The following is a 21,567-nucleotide window of genomic DNA, read 5'->3' as shown; positions in this document are numbered from 1 at the left end:
ATTTGTTTATTTATTCATTTACACTTTTACAAAAAAAATACACAGTAAAGATGAGAACAATGTGAAGGAGAATCGGCATTCTCCACACAAACAAGGATCGCAAACACACAATTACATTTGAAGAATTCATCCAGGTATACAGCACATCATCATTGAAAACCATTTCAAACACAAAAAGTAAAATAACCAAAAAGGTTGCAGTCACACAGCCACTGTATGAACATGAACATGTCTCCAACTGAGCAATTACAGTCCTTGCATTTACAAAAATAAAAATTTCAACATGTTTTTCTGTTTTTGAAAGTTTCCCCTGAACATGTGTAACAGAATAATGTTACTGCTTCTCTTCATCTCTTCACTCTGCTTTTGAGTTAGCCTATAGTTATACGTGAACTGTGAAATAGTGATAATGATATTTATTGATAACAAGAAGAAAAAATGATTATGATTGGAGTTCAATTAATTGAAATAATACTGATACAGTACAGTACTGATGTTTATTTTGCTATTTTATTTTTTATTTATTCTCTATTTTGTTAGTGTTAATTTCTAGAATTGATAACAACATGAAATATACTTCATTAGTTAGGCTTCTTGATTAATAAAGCAGCTTCATATCAGTGAACACTCAGTCTATTTTCATTCCAGCTCAAAAATTCATTTTATTGGCCACCATATTGGTTATCGGTGAGTTTTTCCATTCTAAAATTGATATTGGTAAAAAATGTCATATCAGTTGGACTTTATTTTTTATGAATCGAGACAGAAGAATATGTTCATCATTATATGTGAATGATGGGGCTATATCCAAGAGAGAGACATGAGGCAATTGTGTTGAGAAACCATAAGGAGGCTATAATAAAAGGTGAAATAATAGTCATATAACCGGGGATTGAAACTTTCAACTAGTAAGTCTTGTTAGATTTACTTTGATTTGCACTTTATGTCCTTTTAATGATTTTAAAGCAAATCATTATTTTACGCTGCAACCTTTTAATGCTCTATTCTAGTCTAGTTTTTATTTTAGGTCTCTCTCTTTCTATTTTTTGTTTTTGTTTTAATTGTATGTTTTTACTATTATTGGGTTTTATTTTTATTTTTCAAATTGCATGTTTTTATGTTTTTTGTTTCCAATTCTTACTGTTAAATGTTTGTTTTATGTAAAGCACATTGAGTTGCCCCTGGGTTTCTCTTCCTACTGAAGTAAGGCAACTTGCCTTACTTCAGTAGGAAGAGAAATATAGGTGATGTCCAACCAATGGAGGGAAAGTAAAGGAATTTAAATATCTGGGGATAAGGCTAGATGAAAGATATACATGAAAACATAATTAATGAGTTATATCTGGATAATTGGAGAGCAGATAAGGAGATACTAAAAGGACATGAATGAGATCAATAATTGACTATGGATGTTTTATATATGGGGCAGCAGCCAAGTCTCATCTCCATGTATACAGAAATGACAGACTGATATAAACTTGATATTGGTGCCATCAGAACAACTCCAAGAAATGCTGTGCTGATAGAATCGGGAGAAAAATTCCCTTTTAGAGTAAAGAAGAGAGCAACTTTCATTAGCTTGCTGGATTCGGCTTAGAGGATGTGGGGAGGAAAATACCACCACAATAAGTGTACTAAATGAATGCTGGGTATATAACAAATTTAAGGAAGATTGAATAAAAGATAAAAGATGTATCAGAAGAATGTGACATTAATCCAATCCAATAAGTTAATGTTCCTCCATGGTTATTTCTTATAACTAAAGTTGATCTTAATATCAGGAAAGACTCTGCAAACCAGTTGTGACAAAGTGGGTGAGAGCACACCATTTGTCCCCATCGACTACATTTGTACCATAACTTATTAATTTAATTATACTTGATGATTGTTGTTTGGACCATAAGTTAGTCAGTAATCATACTTTGCAGATACTTACTATGCCGGGTTTGTTTGTGTTTTGCAGTATATTTGGTTAAGTTACATCTCAGCAGACTTTTGGTTAAAATAAAACACACTTGTATTGAAGTTAGACTTTATTGGTTTAGTTTGAGGACATAAGTTTTGTATCTTTCTTTGTTACTCACCATACTTACATGTGCACAGGAGACAAAGGGAGGAGGCGGCCTATGTCTCCTGAGTTTATAGACTGGTGACATCATTAGTGATGTCACTAGGGAAGAACCATGTGGAGGGGTGGACGCTGAATTGTTGTATTAAGTAGTAAGACCGTTGTGATTTGATTTAAGTTTGGTTGCAGATGTATTGGAGGCAGGCTGTATAAAAGTGATGTCATGTGAATGTTGTTTAACTGCTAATCTTGTTGTTACTTACTTGTTTCAGGAGGGGCTCAGGACTTACCTGAGGAGTGGTATAGTCCACTTTCATTCAGAGGGCAGGCTGATAGAGGGCTCTATATAAGAAGGAGCTGTGGGACTGCTCAGGGGGTTTTGTTCTGCTGGAGTGTAGCTGTGTACACGTTATTTTAATTTTATTTCAGTTATGCTTATGAGTTAAGGTAATGTTTTGTTTGTACAACTTTTTGTTACATTATATAATTGATAAGAATAAAAATACTGTTGGACAACTGATCCAGCCTTCTGCGTCTGCCTCCTACTAAAGATTAGACCACTTTGGTCGGCCGTACCACACCAGTATATTAGAAATTACTGTTATAACTGTTTGCACATAATTAATCATTACTCAAAAGGCCGTAACAGGAGTATACACTCCACAATAGTGTGTATACAGTACTTTTTAAGTTTATAGACAATGAAATCAATCAGATCTTTTGTTAGAAATTTTTCAATGTTTATTTAGAATTAAAAAATTGGGGATAGAAATAGGCTTGCACATATTGTATTGAACATGGATCACCCCAGATGAGCTAAACAACTCACCCAGTGCTGCTCCTGCTGAGCCAGCTCTGCCCAGCCTTTCTCTCTTACAGCTGACTGCCCAAACCACACCCACCTCCACAGAAAGGTAATGAATTTGCAGACAGGATGGCTAAAAGATTGGAAAGGTGAGAACATAATATTATACAGTACAAAAGACAGCACAGAGTTTTAAAGGGGGAAATACAAGGGAGGAAGTAGACCTGTCCAAATTAAAGTCTGACTACATTGAGCTGAACACGAGCTAAAGTTGTGTGCATGTTTGTTAACATCTACAGCAGCAACAGGGTTTATGACCACTGCCCTGACACCCACTGAGCCAGGGGGAAACAGCTGGCTAATGTAAAATGCAGCACTACTGGTTCACCAGTGCAGGATAGTGGCCACAGACACCAGATTGAAAACTATTTACTGTGAGAGGTTTACCTGGCAGTGACAGGGTTAATGTCTTTTTCTCGTATTTCACTTCATGTTTAGCACAAATTTCAGATTTTAATTTAATAAATGAAGAAACAACAAAGTGAATGTATCTTAAATATATAAATGTAATGTGAATACTCAATACTCAGCAGCTGATTTTACTAAAAATATAACCGGCTAAATCCTACAAGTTTCTTTACCAACAAAAGTGGTGGAAAGTAATTAATTACTCAACTACTTGTACTTTATTTAATGATATTATATTCTGCCTCTTTTATGTTGAGTTATCGCTGATTAAAACACTGAAGTATCTTTAATTCAGTCAAACTCAATATATTCTTTCAGACTCATCTGAAAGAATCAACTCTCCAGAGAGTGTTTTTTTAAACTTAATTTCCATTTTTTAAACATTTATATAAAACGAATCCCACACTTCATCTGGATATTGAATTCAATATTTGTGAATCTTGTAGCTGACAGTGAGACAGAGGCCACATTTAGCAGCTGTGTTTCAAGTTGTTAATTTGTTCGTTCATTCATTAATTTTCTTATTAATTCATTTGTTAATTACTGTAATACTTTAACTACATTAAGCTCTAATAATTATGTACTTTTACTGTATGAGAATTTTAATTTGCAATGGGAGGTGATGATCAGCAGGTGGCAGTAGGCAACACTTATATTACACACACACACACACACACACACACACACACACACACACACACACACACACACACACACACACAAATTGACAAATCAGTTCTGCTCAGATTGGCCAAATTATGTTATTCAGCTTTGAAGTTTATAAAATGGTACGAGGTCAAATCTCTTGACCCTCAGCTGTTCTGATGATCAGACAATATCTAAAAGACATCTCTTAACTCTGCCCCTCTCTCACCCTGTTGGATACAGAGAAACTTGTCTGTACTTTTATCTAAAATAGGCTATGACACACTCATAGACACTCATGCACACTCACGCGCGCACACACACATACGCACACACACGCAACCTCTAGCAAAGAAGAAGAGAGGAACAGGCCGATAAGCAGTAAAGGCGAATGTCCAATCAGACTCCATTTTATAATCATGACTTTGAAATTTGTCACCAAAAATAGCCTATGACACACTCATACACACACACACACACACACACACACACACACACACACACACACACACACACACACACACACACACACACACACACACACACACACACACAATCTCTAGTGTAAAAAAGATGGGAGGAGCAGACAGGTAGGCTGTAAAGGTGAAAGTCTATTCAGAACCCATTTTACAGTCCGCAGCGCAGAAGCAGGAAAACAGCAAGTCTGAGGCAGGTGAGTGTTAATATCAGAGCTGAAAATAATGATTACTGTCATTATTGATCAATCTGCTGATTATTTTTCACATTAATTATTTAGTTGATTAAGCGGAGTCAGAAGAATATGAAATCAGTGTTTGAGGTCTTCAAAAGTTGTGTACTGTTTTTCATTTCCTGGTTTCTGCATCCTCACAGCGATGTAATGTTACTCACTGCTGCGCTCTTAATAGAGAGAAGTCACAGTAAAGAAGCACACACATGTTTATCTGAAGTCTGTTTGTTGGAGTCAAAGTTTATCTTTTTGATGACTAGAAAACACACATGGTTATAGTTAAAGTCATGGAAACTAATAAGAAGTTAAGAGGCAGGACTGGATTTATTATACTGTGTGTGTGTGTGTGTGTGTGTGTGTGTGTGTGTGTGTGTGTGTGTGTGTCCAGTGTCACTGGTTTAGCTCTCACACTCCAGAAGATGAATGATTTGCAGGAAGAGGAGGATGGAGCAGAGTCTGTAATATCCAGCTGTCTGTCTATGAAGAGTGACCAGTCTAATGATCATCCTCCATTCTTTAGTGATGAACCTGGACCCTCAGACACAAAGTAAGAGACTGTTTCTACTGTAAACTGACCTGAAGATGATTCAGTGTTGAAATATTTAATTTCAAAACGAACACTACTAAATGACAACACACACTCTACTGCAACCGTCTCCATCAGTTATTAGTAGGGGTGTAGGAGCTCACGAGACGAGACGAGACACGATATTGGGTTCACAAAATCGAGACGAGACTTTAACTATATTTTTAAGAAAACTTCAATGAGGAAATAAATGACTGTTCTTTTATTTGAAATTCACAAAATGGAAATTGAATTGAAATGTTTTAACTAATTATCTTGTAATGAATCACTTTAGTTCTACTTTCTAAATATATAATTATCATATGCAGCATGCAGCACTGTAAAAGGTTTCCCCATATAGATATTTTATAGATGGATAATTTTGGTATTTATGGAAATAACAACCATAAATACAAAAGTTCAATCACAAATACTAAAAAAGAGTAGAAACAATTCTAATATATAAATATAAATGAAATAAAGAATCCAATTATCACAAATTATAATATATTGCTAATAAAAAACAGAAATAAAAGTAAATTGCACAAGTCCTGTATCACAAGTAGAACAACATATAAATTGTGTTATAATTTGTTAGTGTGACTCATTTTACTTTTGGCATCATTAGGCTTCCACAGCTGCGCCAGATTCCGCCGCTCCTCCTACTTCAGGCTCAGAGTAGAGACCTGAGGTTAACCTGCTCCTCTTTTCCTCTCATACTTCTGACTGAGATCTTCTCAGCAGGTAGAAGCTGTAACAAGGTTAATGATCCACACGTGACATTATAAAAAGAAGACATGACGAGCGTATGAGCGATAGAAAACCGATCGTCTTTTTTGTATATAAAAAATATAATATCGTCGCAATTTCGTCTCGCGAGATCTCATCACACCCCTAGTTGTTATTAGTGAGCGTCTGAAGATCTTCTGCAGCACGTTCAACATTTACATATAAAGTGGCGGCTGATGTGTTTTACAAAGCTGTGCCACTCAAATGTAAATGATAGTCAGACTACATGCATGCATCAAACTCAACAGGAGATAAATCTAGTGTTTCTACATGAAGTTAAAATATCTTGACTCACATCTGTTTTCAACTGGCCTATAAACTAATGAGAAGTTACTAAGTTGAGAGGCAGGACTGGATTTATTGTACTGTGTATGTGTGTGTGTGTGTGTCCAGTGTTACAGGTTTAGCTATCAGACTCAAGAAGATGAAGAAAGAGGAAGAAGAGGAGGACAGAGCAGAGTCTCTATTATCCAGCTGTCTGTCGATGAAGAGTGACCGGTCTAATCATCAACCGCCAGAATTCACTAATGAACCTGGACCCTCAGACACAAAGTAAGAGACTGTTTCCATTGTGTTATTTAAAATTGAATGTGTTGAATATCAGTGCCTGAAGAACAAAAAATGTATAACTGACCAGATACTGACAGTCTGGATTGTTTAAAGAGCTGTTGGTTGGCCTCCTCTAATGTCATGTGTCATCAAGAATGTGTTCATGTCCACAGAGAGAGGAAGAGGAGGGCTGTTTCTGTGGAGGAGCAGCTGTCCTGCTGTTCTTTGTGTCAGGACGTCCTGAAGGATCCAGTCTCTACCAGCAGTGGACACTGGTTCTGGAGACTCCTCTGGTACATCACCTCATACTGGGACCAGTCTGCTTCATCAGGAGACTCCTCCTGTCCCCAGTGTGCAGAAAGATCCAGAACCAGACCTGGACTGCAGACAGACAGTCAGACCAGCACTGTACAAAGTAAGACTGAAGATCTGTCTGCTGATGTCATCATCTCTGAAACAGGACAGGAATCCACCTCCTCTATCCTACTGAACATTATCACTCACACTGATTTCTTTTCTTCTCTTTCGGCAGAAAGTGGTCTGCAGGAGGTTTTAGATGAACATCAGATCATTTTGAGCAGCACATGTGAATGTGTGACTCAAGGAACTGATGAAGCAGGAAGTGAAATCCTCCTCAACAGCAGTTACACTGAGGTCCACATCACAGAGGGACAGAGTGAAGAGCTTAATACCCAACATGAGGTGTGGCAGCTTGAAACAGCTTCCAAGATGAAGACCTTCCATGACACTCCAATCAAGTGTCAGGACATCTTTAAAGTCTTACCTGACCAACACAAACAAATCAGAGTGGTTCTGATGAACGGCGTCGCTGGTGCTGGAAAAACCTTCTCAGTGCAGAAGTTCACTCTGGACTGGGCACAGCGCTCAGAAAACCAAGATATCAGTCTGCTGATTCCGTTCTCGTTCAAGGCGCTGAACTTGATCAAAGATGAGCAGTACAGTCTGCTCATGCTGATCCATGTTTTCTATCCAACATTACAGAAGCTCACAGCAGAGATGCTCGCTGTCTGTAAAGTTTTGTTCATCTTTGACGGCCTGGATGAAAGCAGACTTTCACTGGATTTCAACAACAGTGAGGTTGTGTCTGATGTCACACAGAAGTCATCAGTCAGCGTGCTGTTGACAAACCTCATCAAGGGGAAGCTGCTTCCATCGGCTCTCATCTGGATAACTTCCCGACCTGCAGCAGCCAATCAGATCCCTCGTTCATGTGTGGACAGGGTAACAGAAGTACGAGGCTTCACTGATGACCAGAAGGAGGAGTACTTCAAGAAGAGATTCAGTGATGAAGAGCAGTCCAGCAGAATCATCTCACACATCAAGACATCCAGGAGCCTCCACATAATGTGTCTCATCCCAGTCTTCTGCTGGATCACTGCTACAGTTCTGGACCACATGTTGACTACAGACCAGAGAGGAGAGCTGCCCAAGACCCTGACTGACATGTACTCACACTTCCTGCTGGATCAGACAAAGAGGAAGAAGAACAAGTATGATGAGGGACATGAGACGAGTCCACAGGAGCTGACGGAGGCTGACAGGGAACTTCTTCTGAAGTTGGGGAGGCTGGCGTTTGAACAACTGGAGAAAGGAAACATCATGTTCTACCAAGAAGACCTGGAGCAGTGTGGTCTTGATGTCACAGAGGCCTCGGTGTTATCAGGATTTTGTACACAGATCTTCAAAAGAGAGAGTGTGATCTTCCAGAAAACAGTCTACAGCTTTGTTCATCTGAGCATTCAGGAGTTTCTGGCTGCAGTCTACATGTACCACTGTTACACCAGCAGGAACACAGAGGTATTGGGGGTCTTCCTGGGGAAAAAACACAGTTACACTTCTCTGGATGTCTTCCTGAGGAGAGCCATGCTGAAATCTCTGGACAGTGAAAATGGCCACCTGGACCTGTTTGTCCGCTTCCTTCATGGCCTCATATTGGAGTCCAACCAGAGTCTCTTAGGAGGCCTGCTGGGTCAGACAGACAACAGTCCAGAAACTATCCAGAGAGTCACCAACAACCTGAAGGAGATGAACAGGAAGGATATCTCTCCTGACAGAAGCATCAACATCTTCCACTGTCTGATGGAGATGAACGACAGCTCAGTACATCAGGAGATCCAAGAGTTCCTGAAGTCAGGGAACAGATCAGAGAAGAAACTCTCTGAGATCCAGTGCTCAGCTCTGGCCTACATGCTGCAGATGTCAGAGGAGGTTCTGGATGAGTTGGACCTGAAGAAGTACAACACATCAGAGGAGGGCCGATGGAGACTGATCCCAGCTGTGAGGAACTGCAGAAAGGCTCGGTAAGTCCAGATGTGATTATCATTACAAGTCAGTGCAGATCACTACTTGTTTACAGCTGAAGTAACATGTCCGTTATGTCACAGTTATTCACTGCTGTTCAAATCTTATGAGTGTAAATAATGTTTTTTCAGCTGGTTGTTTATAGCTTTATTTCTAGTAATTATTGGATTTTATAAATTCAGTTTTTCCTTCTATTTATATTCTGTCCCCTACGTGCGTGGCTTCACGGAGTGACAGATAGCTAAACACTTTGTTGCTGGAAAGTTGAAAGATGACTAGGATGTGAAGTAAGTTGAAGTCTGTTTACTGTAGATCTTTGTCACCGTACTTAACAATGCCAGGAACAGTCTTTCTTTCTTGTGAAACTACAAATAAACACAGAAAAACGTCCATAGCCGAGCCGCCAGCCGAGAGACATAGTCTCTCCAGCGTGTCCTGGGTCTTCCCCGGGGTCTCCTACCGGTGGGACGTGCCCTGAACACCTCACCAGGGAGGCGTCCGGGAGGCATCCTGATTAGATGCCCGAACCACCTCATCTGGCTCCTCTCGACGTGGAGGAGCAGCGGGTCTACTCCGAGCTCCCTCCGGATAACTGAGCTTCTCACCCTATCTCTAAGGGAGAGCCCAGCCACCCTACGGAGGAAGCTCATGACCATAGGTGAGGGTAGGAACGAAGATCGACTGGTAAGTCGAGAGCTTCGCCTTTCGGCTCAGCTCTCTCTTCACCACGACGGATCTGTGCAGAGTCCGCATTACTGCAGACGCCGCACCGATCCGCCTGTCGATCTCCCGTTCCATCCTTCCCTCACTCGTGAACAAGACCCCGAGGTACTTGAACTCCTCCACTTGAGGCAGAATCTCTTCCCCGACCCGAAGAGTGCACTCCACCCTTTTCCAGTTGAGGACCATGGCCTCGGATTTGGAGGTGCTGATTCTCATCCCGGCCACTTCACACTCGGCTGCGAACCGATCCAGTGAGAGTTGGAGGTCACGGTCCGATGAAGCCAACAGGACCACATCATCTGCAAAAAGCAGTGACCCAATCCTGAGGTCACCAAACCGGACCCCCTCTACACCCTGGCTGCGCCTAGAAATCCTGTCCATTAAAATTATGAACAGGATCGGTGACAAAGGGCAGCCCTGGCGGAGTCCAACTCTCACTGGAAACAAGTCCGACTTATTGCCGGAAATGCGGACCAAGCTCTGACACCGGTCAAACAGGGAACGGACGGCCCTTATCAGGGAGTCCGATACCCCGTACTCCCGGAGAACCCCCCACAGGATCCCCCGAGGGACACGGTCGAATGCCTTCTCCAAGTCCACAAAACACATGTGGACTGGTTGGGCAAACTCCCATGCACCCTCAAAGATCCTGCAGAGGGTGTAGAGCTGGTCCACTGTTCCACGGCCCGGACGAAAACCACACTGCTCCTCCTGAATCCGAGATTCGACTATCCGATGGACCCTCCTCTCCAGCACCCCCGAATAGACCTTACCAGGGAGGCTGAGGAGTGTGATTCCCCTGTAATTGGAACACACCCTCCGGTCCCCCTTCTTAAAAAGAGGGACCACCACCCCAGTCTGCCAATCCAGAGGCACTGCCCCCGATGTCCACGCGATGCTGCAGAGTCGTGTCAACCATGACAGCCCCACAGCATCCAGGGCCTTGAGGAACTCGGGGCGGATCTCATCCACCCCCGGGGCCCTGCCACCGAGGAGCTTTTTAACCACCTCGGTGACCTCCACCCCAGAGATAGGAGAGCCCACACCCGAGCCCCCAGGCCCTGCTTCCTTACCAGAAGGCGTGTTGGTGGGATTGAGGAGGTCTTCGAAGTATTCCTTCCACCAATCCACAACGTCCCAAGTCGAGGTCAGCAGCACACCGTCCCCACCGTACACAGTGTTTACGGTGCACTGCTTCCCCCTCCTGAGACGCCGGATGGTGGTCCAGAATCTCTTCGAAGCCGTCTGGAAGTCTTTTTCCATGGCCTCACCGAACTCCTCCCATGTCCGGGTTTTTGCCTCAGCGACCGCCCTAGCTGCGTTCCGCTTGGCCTGCCGGTACCTGTCTGCTGCCTCCGGAGTCCTACAGGCCAAAAAGGCCCTATAGGAAGCTCTCCCGGAGGTGTGAGTAGAAACTCTCTCTGACAGGAGACTCTGCCAGACGTTCCCAGCAGACCCTCACAATGCGTTTGGGCCTGCCAGGTCTGCCCGGCATCCTCCCCCACCATCGGAGCCAACTCACCACCAGGTGGTGATCAGTTGACAGCTCCACCCCTCTCTTCACCCGAGTGTCCAAGACATGCGGCCGCAAGTCCGACGACACGACTACAAAGTCAATCATCGAACTGCGGCCTAGGGTGTCCTGGTGCCAAGTGCACATATGGACCCCCTTATGCTTGAACATGGAGTTCGTTATGGACAATCCGTGACGAGCACAGAAGTCCAATAACAGAACACCGCTCGGGTTCAGATCGTGGGGCCGTTCCTCCCAATCACACCCTTCCAGGTCTCACTGTCGCTACCAACATGGGCGTTGAAGTCCCCCAGCAGAACGAGGGAATCCCCAGGGGGAGTGTTTTCCAGCACCCCCTCCATGGAGTCCAAAAAGGCTGGATACTCTGAACTGCTGTTTGGACCATAGGCACAAACAACAGTCAGGATCCGTCCCCCCACCCGAAGGCGGAGGGAGGCCACCCTCTCGTCTACCGGGGTAAACTCCAACATACAGGCACCAAGCCGGGGGGCAATAAGTATTGCCACCCCTGCCCGACGCCTGACCCCAGTGGCAACTCCAGAGTTGACAAGAGTCCAACCCCTCTCGAGGAGACTGGTTCCAGAGCCCTTGCTGTGCGTCGAGGTGAGGCCGACTATATCTAGCCGGAACTTCTCAACCTCACGCACCAGCTCAGGCTCCTTCCCCACCAGAGAGGTGACGTTCCACGTCCCTAGAGCTAGCTTCTGCAGCCGAGGATCGGACCGCCAAGGTCCCCGCCTTCCGCCGCTGCCTCTCACTGGTGGTGGGTCTGTGGGAGTGGGGTCCCATGTCCCTTCTTCGGGCTGTGCCCGGCCGGGCCCCATGAGGGAAGACCCGGCCACCACGCGCTCGCCTCCGAGCCCCACCCCCAGGCCTGGCTCCAGGGGGGGCCCCTGGTGACCCGCGTCCGGGCAAGGGACACGAAAATCCAATTGTCTTGCTCGTCATCGGGGTTTTCTGAGCTACCTTTTGTCTGGCCCCTCCCCCCGGACCTGTTTGCCATGGGAGACCCTACCAGGGGCATAAAGCCCCCGACAACTGAGCTCCTGGAGTCATTGGGACACGCAAACCCCTCCACCACGGTAAGGTAGTAGCTCAGGGAGGGGTGAATTTTAGCATTCACAAAACTAAACAAGATGGCTGCTCTCATATGAGACCCTAATCACATGACCGTGATAACCAATAAAAAAACAAGGACTTTCATACTAAAAGAGCACCTTGCAAAATACCACCAGGAGGCACTGTAGAGCAACATCACAATTTATCTTCCTTTGGGTGTTGGAGGCATCATTCAAAGCTGGTAAAACAAATGAAGGACTTTAGAGGTTGTGGTTGAGGTTTTATTACAGCAGCATTTTATCACAACATATATCAATATTTTTTTTTTTTTTTTTTTTTTTTTAAGTATATTTTTTGGGCTTTTTTGCCTTTAATGTTCAGGACAGTGTAGAGAGACAGGAAACAGGAGGCAGAGAGGGGGGAATGACACGCAGGATAAGACTGCTCAGTGCGGGATTCGAACCGGGGTCGCCTGCAACGAGGACTATAGCCTCAACACATGGGGCGGGTGCGCCACCCGCTGAGCTATGCTCAACCCCTATATATCAATATTTAACAGTTATCAGTGAATGCAGTAAAGTTATTATTACATGATATATAATCAGACATAGAGGTAATACATCATTTTACACAGTAGGCTTTAAAATACTGATGGTATCTGAATAATGTTTATGTTTTTGTATTGCACTGTATTTATTCTAGTTGTAACAACCTCTTAACAGTTTTATAAGAATTATAATAGGATGTATTATTAGTAATTATTTATATTTTTTAAATTGAGTATGTAACTGATTCAGTAATGTCAGTTATTCAACAATATCTGAAGTTTGCTAACATTAACCAACATAAGCCTCCATAAACTACTGGTCATTATCTCTCAACTGTCTATTAAAGGAATAAAATGCCTCAGAAACAAAGATTTAAAAATATAAATAAAGATGATCTGAACCACTGATGTGAAGATCAAATGTTAATCAATATAGTGAATGTCAAACTGTTTCCTAATTAAATGCATGAAGTAAATATAAAGTGTCCTCTTTCATGATAACATATGTTGTAATATATGTGTCATTACAGACTTTATAAATGTGGACTCTCAGAGACTCACTGTGAAGTTTTGGCCTCAGCTCTGAAGTCCAACCCTCATCTGACAGATCTGAACCTGAGTGGAAACATCCTGTCTGATTCATCAGTGAAGCGTCTGTCTGCTGGACTGGAGAGTCCAAACTGTAGACTGGAGACTCTGAGGTCAGTTCACTGACTGTAGCTCAAATTTCTTTCTATATATTCAATTAAAATTCTTCACTGAAGTTTCAAATGTTTGGATCATAATTGTCAGGATTTGCTGAACACAAATCACAAATCACACTGTGCACATAATGGAAGCCTCAATGTAACTTCATTTTCTCTCCTTCATCTGCAAGATTAAAGCAAAACAAAGATTAAAAGTCTTTAAAGAGAAAGAATTTAGAGAGTATGGTGGTTGGACCTCAGTCCGACCTATTGGAGGGTCCAGGGGCACATTTCTAAGTCAAATGCACAAATCTAGTGCACTCTGAGAGCATAATTAAGAGGTCATATCTATAAAATAAATAAAAAGTGCTCCAAACTATTTTATGCTTCAGTAATGTCACTATTGGTTGTGTAGGTATGAATGGTGATGACACAGCCACAAAGCATCAGAAATGATTTTTACCAGTTCATAAATGTTCCAAACAAACCACCAAAAAAGACTAATGTCCATATTTCAGTTCTGAAAGAAAGAAAGCAGAAGTGATTACCTAAGTTCTAAATTATGTTGGCATAAATTAGACTATGGTGGGCTGCCACAGTCTATATAATTAATGCTAAACTGTTTGTGTGTGTATATTCAAAAAAGTAAATATCAAACTGTTTCATCATCAAATGCATGAAGTAAATATAAAGTGTCCTCTTTCATGATAACATATGTTGTAATATATGTGTCATTACAGAGTTTATAACTGTTGGCTCTCAGATACTCACTGTGAAGTTTTGGCCTCAGCTCTAAAGTCCAACCCTCATCTGACAGATCTGAACCTGAGTGGAAACATTCTGTCTGATTCATCAGTGAAGCATCTGTCTGCTGGACTGGAGAGTCCAAACTGTAGACTGAAGACTCTGAGGTGAGTTCACTGACTGTAGCTTTGCTAGTTTTTTTCTATATATTAAATTCAAATTCTTCAGTGAAGTTTCAAATGTTTGGTTCATAATTTTCAGGATTTGTTGAACACAAATCTGTAGAATTTAAATGTTTTCAGAAATTTAAAATCCACAGTCTTGTTGTGAGTAAAAATGACTTCCAGAGTTTAAACTAATATGAGGCTTCAGCAGTCTGAGTTCCACATATCAAGTAAGTATGTTTGTGTTTCTTCAGTGTTTCTGTAGGAGCCATATATTGATTTGCTTATTAGTTATTCTGTGTCTAATTAGTTTCGTCTTGTTGCCATGGTGATATGCAGTGTTTAGGGTCACGTGGGCACTGTAGTTGACATCCGGTAGGTTATATCAGAACCTGCTTCACCTGCACTGGGAAGGAGGCGAGTCTAGGTAGCCGTAATTTTTGTTGACCGCATTTCATTATCGCTTTTGTTTGCGTTGATACACGTTCGCCAAGTGTACACATATAACATCCTATGGGCACGTGTAAAGCCGCTGTAGTATTCATTTCATTCATTCAAATCTCCGAAACTTCTTTTTGGACTCAGTGTGCTTCTCTGGAACAGCAGCAGCGTGTCATACAAATACAAGACCTATTCTGCCTCACCAGCGACTTTTTTAAAGGTACAGGAAAGCTGCTACAGTTTCCTTGCTGAGCTGCAGTGGAGGGATCCAAACTCAAAGAGGGAATTTAGTTCTAAATATTCTGAAACTTTGAGTCAGACACATCAAGTGTGAGTCTACCAGACTGTCAAAGCATCATATTCGCTTCATCTGAACCAGACAGACAGACTGTGCAAATTATGGAAGCCTCAATGTAACTTCATTTTCTCTCCTTCATCTGCAAGATTAAAGCAAAACAAAGATTAAAAGTCTGCAGGCATGAGAGAGAGTGATGAGAATGATTGTTTCATTCAAGCACAGTGAGACAACATCAGCTGAACTGGGAGTGTTCTGGTAGCTTACTGGTCTGTGCTTTGATTCTGGTGGTGGACCTTTGTTGCATGTCATTCTCTGTCTCTCTCTCCTCTAGTTTCCTGTTTATCTCTCAACTGTCCATTAAAGGAATAAAATGCCTCAGAAACAAAGATTTAAAAATATAAAAAACGATTATCTGAACCACTGATGTGAAGATCAAATGTTCATCAAAATAGTGAATGTCAAACTGTGTCATCATTAATTGCATGAAGAAAATATATGAGATTGACAGATAGCTGCTCTCAAAAAGTGCATAGGCATGTCCTCCTCATCCGTTTCTGTACACTCAATGGCAGAAAGGCTATTACATGTAGCTTCCCCTCCTGCTCTTGGCACAGCACTGCACGAGGCCTTGGTTTCAAGCATCTAGAAGCAGTTAGAAGTGATCTTTATTCAACACAGTCAGCAATGTAACTGAACAGGTATAGGCAGAATGCGTAGGGGGACAGGCTAAGCTGAGTTAAATGTGTGAAGTAAATATAAAGTGTCCTCTTTCATGATAACATATGTTGTAATATATGTGTCATTACAGACTTTATAACTGTGGACTCTCAGAGACTCACTGTGAAGTTTTGGCCTCAGCTCTGAAGTCCAACCCTCATCTGACAGAACTGGACCTGGGTAACAACAAGCTGTCTGATTCAGCAGTGAAGCATCTGTCTGCTGGACTGGAGAGTCCAAACTGTAGACTGAAGACTCTGAGGTCAGTTCACTGACTGTAGCTTTACTATAAAAATTAGCAATTATTCACAATTTCATAATTGTTATCAATTCAACTCATAATTCAAACCAGAATATTTCATGTTCATATCTCACAATTAATCAGATAAATAATAATAGTAAACTAGAAAAATAAAATATTAATCAAACCATAAATCAAGCATTTGGCTCCAACACTCAGTTACAGTAAAACATTTAAAAAATTAAATTTGTCATTTCAGCTGTGGTCACAACTACACTTGAGAAAAAATAACGAGACAAGTCAAGACCTTAAAAATGTGGTCTCGAGTTCAAGACCAATCTCATGTACTACAACACTACTGTATATATAAAGATTACCTGAACCACTGATCAAATCGGATCAAATGTTAATCAAAATAAACGGTTTCATCATCAAATGCATGAAGTAAATATAAAGTGTCCTCTTTCATGATAACATATGTTGTAATATATGTGTCATTACAGACTTCCTGGCTGTGGACTCTCAGAGACTCACTGTGAAGTTTTGGCCTCAGCTCTGAAGTCCAACCCTCATCTGAAAGAGCTGAACCTGAGTGGAAACAGCTTGTCTGATTCATCAGTGAAGCGTCTGTCTGCTGGACTGGAGAGTCCAAACTGTAGACTGAAGGCTCTGAGGTCAGTTCACTGATTGTAGCTTTGTTAGTTTTTTTCTGTTTATTAAATTCAAATTCTTCAGTGAAGTTTCAAATGTTTGGTTCATAATTGTCAGGATTTGCTGAACACATATCTGTAGAATTTAAAGGTTTTCAGGAAATTAAAATCCACAGTCTGTGTAAAAATACTTAATACGTGTTTAATTACGTTCATATTTAATGATGTACAGGTGTAATATTGTCAGGTCAATAGTTTCATTAGTGTTTGTGAACAGCCAGTAAACGTAGCTGCTTATGGATGTGAACCTGACAGCAGCAGGTAGCAAAGAGAGATGATCTTTCTCAACTGGAACTGTTCACTGAGTTGAACTGAGTCATATGCAGATATCCTGCAGTCACATTAAAAATCCTCTCCTCTTGTTTCCTGTTTATCTCTCAACTGTCCATTAAAGGAATAAAATGCCTCAGAAAACAATGATTTAAAAATATTTTTTTTAAAAAGATGATCTGAACCACTGACATGAAGGTCAAATATTAATCAAAAAAGTGAATGCCAAACTGTTTCATCATCAAATGCATGAAGTAAATATAAAGTTTCCTCTTTCATGATAACATATGTTGTAATATATGTGTCATTACAGACTTTATAAATGTGGACTCTCAGAGACTCACTGTGAAGTTTTGGCCTCAGCTCTGAAGTCCAACCGTCATCTGACAGATCTGGACCTGAGTGGAAACAAACTGTCTGATTCATCAGTGAAGCATCTGTCTGCTGGACTGGAGAGTCCAAACTGTAGACTGGAGACTCTGAGGTCAGTTCGTTGACTGTAACTTTCTACTTCTCTACTTCATGCCAGCACGGAGAAGGACACACAGTCATTCTGATGTTCTAAGGGACAGGTCCAATATTTATACTGTAACTCCTAGTGGAAATTTGAAGAAGAGAGGGTAATAAAGTAACAAAGTAATCCAGGAATGAAGTAATAACGTAAAAGAAGTAACAAAGTTATGAAGTAATAAAGTACATAAACCAACCAAAACCAATGAACACTGCTAAACCCTTGCTGACCTAACAAATTAGACACAATCAATTCTACTACCAGGTGTCTTTTCGAGTTAACAAAAGTCACTGCACAGCTGTCTCCACCAGAGGCTCAGCACACTGAAACAAAAACAGCCCCCCCCCCCCCCCCACACACACACACACACTCTCTCTCTATCTATCTATCTATCTATCTATCTATCTATCTATCTATCTATCTATCTATCTATCTATCTATCTATCTATCTATCTATCTATCTATCTATCTATCTATCTATCTATCTATCTATCTATCTATCTATCTATCTATCAACTCTTGTATTTCATTCAAAGAGACCCAACATTCCCACATCAGCAAAGAAAAACTCAGGGAGAACCGGGCTCTAGGTGGGCGACCATCTGCCTTGACCGTTCTTTGTTGAGGGAGAGTGAGAGTAGAGGAGAAGAGGGAGAAGAGATAAATAAAGAGGAGAGGGAGACAGGAGAGAGGAGAGGGAGGCACAGTGACAAACAATCAATCAACATTGAAAATAATAATAGCGGCAGTCAGGAGATCCGAACATCTATGAGGTCCTGATCATCGATGCCCTCAGATTACCTTTCGAGACAAGAGAGCACAGAGAACTCCGGGGAAGAAGCTTAAATTAGTCATTGCATTTATAGCACATGAATGTAAATGGATAGAGAGAGGGAAGAGGAGAGAGGAACTCAGTGCATCACGGTAAGTTCTCCGGCAGTCTAAGCCTATAGCAGCATAAACTAGGAGCTGGTCCAGGACAAGCCTGGCCGGCCCTAACTATAAGCTTTATCAAAAAGGAAAGTTTTAAGCCTACTCTTAAGGGGTGGGCAGAGGGTGTCTGCCCCCCGGACCAAATCTGGGAGATGATTCCACAGGAGAGGAGCCTGACAACTGAAGGCTCTGCCTCCCATTCAACTTTTAGAGATACTAATAAAAAACACAAATAGGCCTGCATGCTGGGAGCGCAGTGTTCTACTAGGTTCATAAAGTGAGGAGATGGATTTTAAATTCTTTTCTGGTTGAAATTTGTTTTATGTGGGAACTGAAGGACAAATCCTGATCAAATATAATGCCTAGGTTCCTTACAGTGGTACTGTTTCATCATTAAATGCATGAAGTAAATATAAAGTGTCCTCTTTGATAACATATGTTGTAATATATGTGTCATTACAGACTTTATAACTGTGGACTCTCAGAGACTCACTGTGAAGTTTTGGCCTCAGCTCTGAAGTCCAACCCTCATCTGACAGCGCTGCACCTGAGTGACAACAAGCTGTCTGATTCATCAGTGAAGTGTCTGTCTGCTGGACTGGAGAGTCCAAACTGTAGACTGAAGACTCTGGGGTCAGTTCACTGACTGTAACTTTGCTAGTTTGCTGAATACAAATCTGTAGAAATGAAATATTTTCAGGAATTTAAAATCCACAATCTTGTTGTGAGTAAAAATGACTTCCAAAATTTAAACTAATATGAGGCTTCAGCAGTCTGAGTTCCACATATCAAGTAAGTATGTTTGTGTTTCTTCAGCTGTTTCCTTGCTGAGCTGCAGTGGAGGGATCCAAACTCAAAGAGGGAATTTAGTTCTCAATATTCTGAAACTTTGAGTCAAACACATCAAGTGTGAGTCTACCAGACTGTCAAAGCCTCATATTAGCTTCAACTGAAGTCATTTCCTACAGTGTAGCTGTGTTTGGAAGAGACCACTTCACAGTCAGTATGGACAGGAGGAATGATTACTGCCACACACATGAATATGGTTCTGAATGTTAAAATCTCTTTTTCACTGTTTGTATTTGACAGTTTTTAACCTACATCCTGTTGGGTTCATCTGTTTGGAGATTACATTTTCTAAACTTCTACATTTAAACCTTCTCAAGCTCTGAACAGATTATGAAACAAGTACAAGTTCAAGCATGGTCTTTGTCTTTTATATTGACTTCATTTATTCTATTTCAGATTGATGAACTGTGGTTTGTCAGAGACCAGCTGTGCTGATCTGGCCTCAGCTCTGAAGGCCAACCCCTCCCATCTGAGAGAGCTGGATCTGAGAGGAAACAACCTGCAGGATTCAGATGTGAAGCTGCTGTCTGATCTTCAGCAGAGTCCAGACTGCAGACTGGAGACTCTGAGGTCAGTAGAGAGTTGGAGTCAGTCTGTGCTGGTTTCAGCAGTTTAGTATTAAACACAGTCAGTATGAAAGCAAAGATCCAGTATTTCCTGGTGAAGCTCCAACCTTCTCAGTGCTGCTTTCCTCAGTGAAGCTGTGAGAGGTGAATGGTGACAGGCTTCAGGATTGGACAGAAAGACAGAGAGAGAGAGAACAGTCAGCCAATCAGATGAGCCAGAAGCTTGTTGTGATCATGTGTTTGAGTTGATGTGAAGACGACTGTTGTTGTTGTGTTGATGTCTGCAGGAAATAAAGCTGGATTACACCTGACAGTCTTACAAGATGTATAGAGACAGTGATCCTCATCATCAAACTGTCACACCATCATATCTGATCTCAAAGTCAAATCACTTAGGAGAGCAAGAGTTTTTAGGGATAGAAGCAATTTTTTAATTGGACAAAATATATATTAAAAAAACAATCCTCGAGGCACATGAGGGATATTATTCTGTGTGTTATACAGTTGGTTTGACATCTTGAGATCAAAGGGTCAGGGAGCATAATAACTTTATTTATTTATTTATTGTAATTGTAAAAAATGATGAAAAGAAATACTGGTAAAATAATCCTTGAGGCACGTGAGGGATATTAGTCTGTTATACAGTTGGTTTGACATCATTCACTCAAATGGTTGAAGCGCAAAATAGGTTTGTATTTTGAATGTTGAATATTAAACTACCCTCCCTGAGCTACTACCTTACCGTGGTGGAGGGGTTCGCGTGTCCCAATGACCCCAGGAGCTCAGTTGTCGGGGGCCCCTGGTAGGGTCTCCCATGGCAAACAGGTCCGGGGGGAGGGGCCAGACAAAAGGTAGCTCAGAAAACCCCGATGACGAGCAAGATATTTGGTTTTTCGTGTCCCTTGCCCGGACGCGGGTCACCGGGGCCCCCCCCCCTGGAGCCAGGCCTGGGGGTGGGGCTCGGAGGCGAGCGCTTGGTGTCCGGGCCTTCGCCCATGGGGCCCGGCCGGGCACAGCCCGAAGAAGGGACATGGGACCCCGCTCCCACAGACCCACCACCAGTGAGAGGGGCCAAAGGGGTCGGGTGCAGTGCGAGCTGGGCAGCGGCCGAAGGCGGGGACCTTGGCGGTCCGATCCTTGGCTGCAGAAGCTAGCTCTAGGGACGTGGAACGTCACCTCTCTGGTGGGGAAGGAGCCTGAGCTGGTGCGTGAGGTTGAGAAGTTCCGGCTAGATATAGTCAGCCTCACCTCGACGCACAGCAAGGGCTCTGGAACCAGTCTCCTCGAGAGGGGTTGGACTCTTGTCCACTCTGGAGTTGCCACTGGTGAGAGGCGCCGGGCAGGGGTGGCAATACTTATTGCCCCCCGGCTTGATGCCTGTATGTTGGAGTTTACCCCGGTAGACGAGAGGGTGGCCTCCCTCCGCCTTCGGGTGGGGGGACGGATCCTGACTGTTGTTTGTGCCTATGGTCCAAACAGCAGCTCAGAGTATCCAGCCTTTTTGGACTCCTTGGAGGGGGTGCTGGAAACACTCCCCCTGGGGATTCCCTCGTTCTGCTGGGGGACTTCAACGCCCATGTTGGTAGCGACAGTGAGACCTGGAAGGGTGTGATTGGGAGGAACGGCCCCCCCGATCTGGACCTGAGTGGTGTTC

The 21,567-nt window shown here is 42.4% G+C and overlaps 1 protein-coding gene across 1 annotated transcript in view; it reads left to right on the top strand.

Annotated features, from left to right (window-relative positions):
* The first annotated feature begins 5,114 nt into the window (after positions 1–5,114).
* The window catches only part of LOC128362338 (NLR family CARD domain-containing protein 3-like), a 32,719-nt gene continuing 16,266 nt past the window's right edge, over positions 5,115–21,567 (top strand). The window contains exons 1-6 of the mRNA XM_053323079.1: positions 5,115–5,242; positions 6,464–6,601; positions 6,772–7,013; positions 7,131–8,919; positions 15,925–16,095; positions 19,744–19,917. Coding sequence (XP_053179054.1) covers positions 5,115–5,242; positions 6,464–6,601; positions 6,772–7,013; positions 7,131–8,919; positions 15,925–16,095; positions 19,744–19,917 — 2,642 coding nt within the window. The remainder of the gene's footprint in view (positions 5,243–6,463; positions 6,602–6,771; positions 7,014–7,130; positions 8,920–15,924; positions 16,096–19,743; positions 19,918–21,567) is intronic.

Source organism: Scomber japonicus, chromosome 7, assembly GCF_027409825.1.
Source record: "Scomber japonicus isolate fScoJap1 chromosome 7, fScoJap1.pri, whole genome shotgun sequence".
Lineage (NCBI taxonomy): Eukaryota > Metazoa > Chordata > Actinopteri > Scombriformes > Scombridae > Scomber > Scomber japonicus.
The sequence above is the reverse complement of the archived record's forward strand: the minus strand, read 5'-3'. Positions and strand labels throughout refer to the sequence as shown.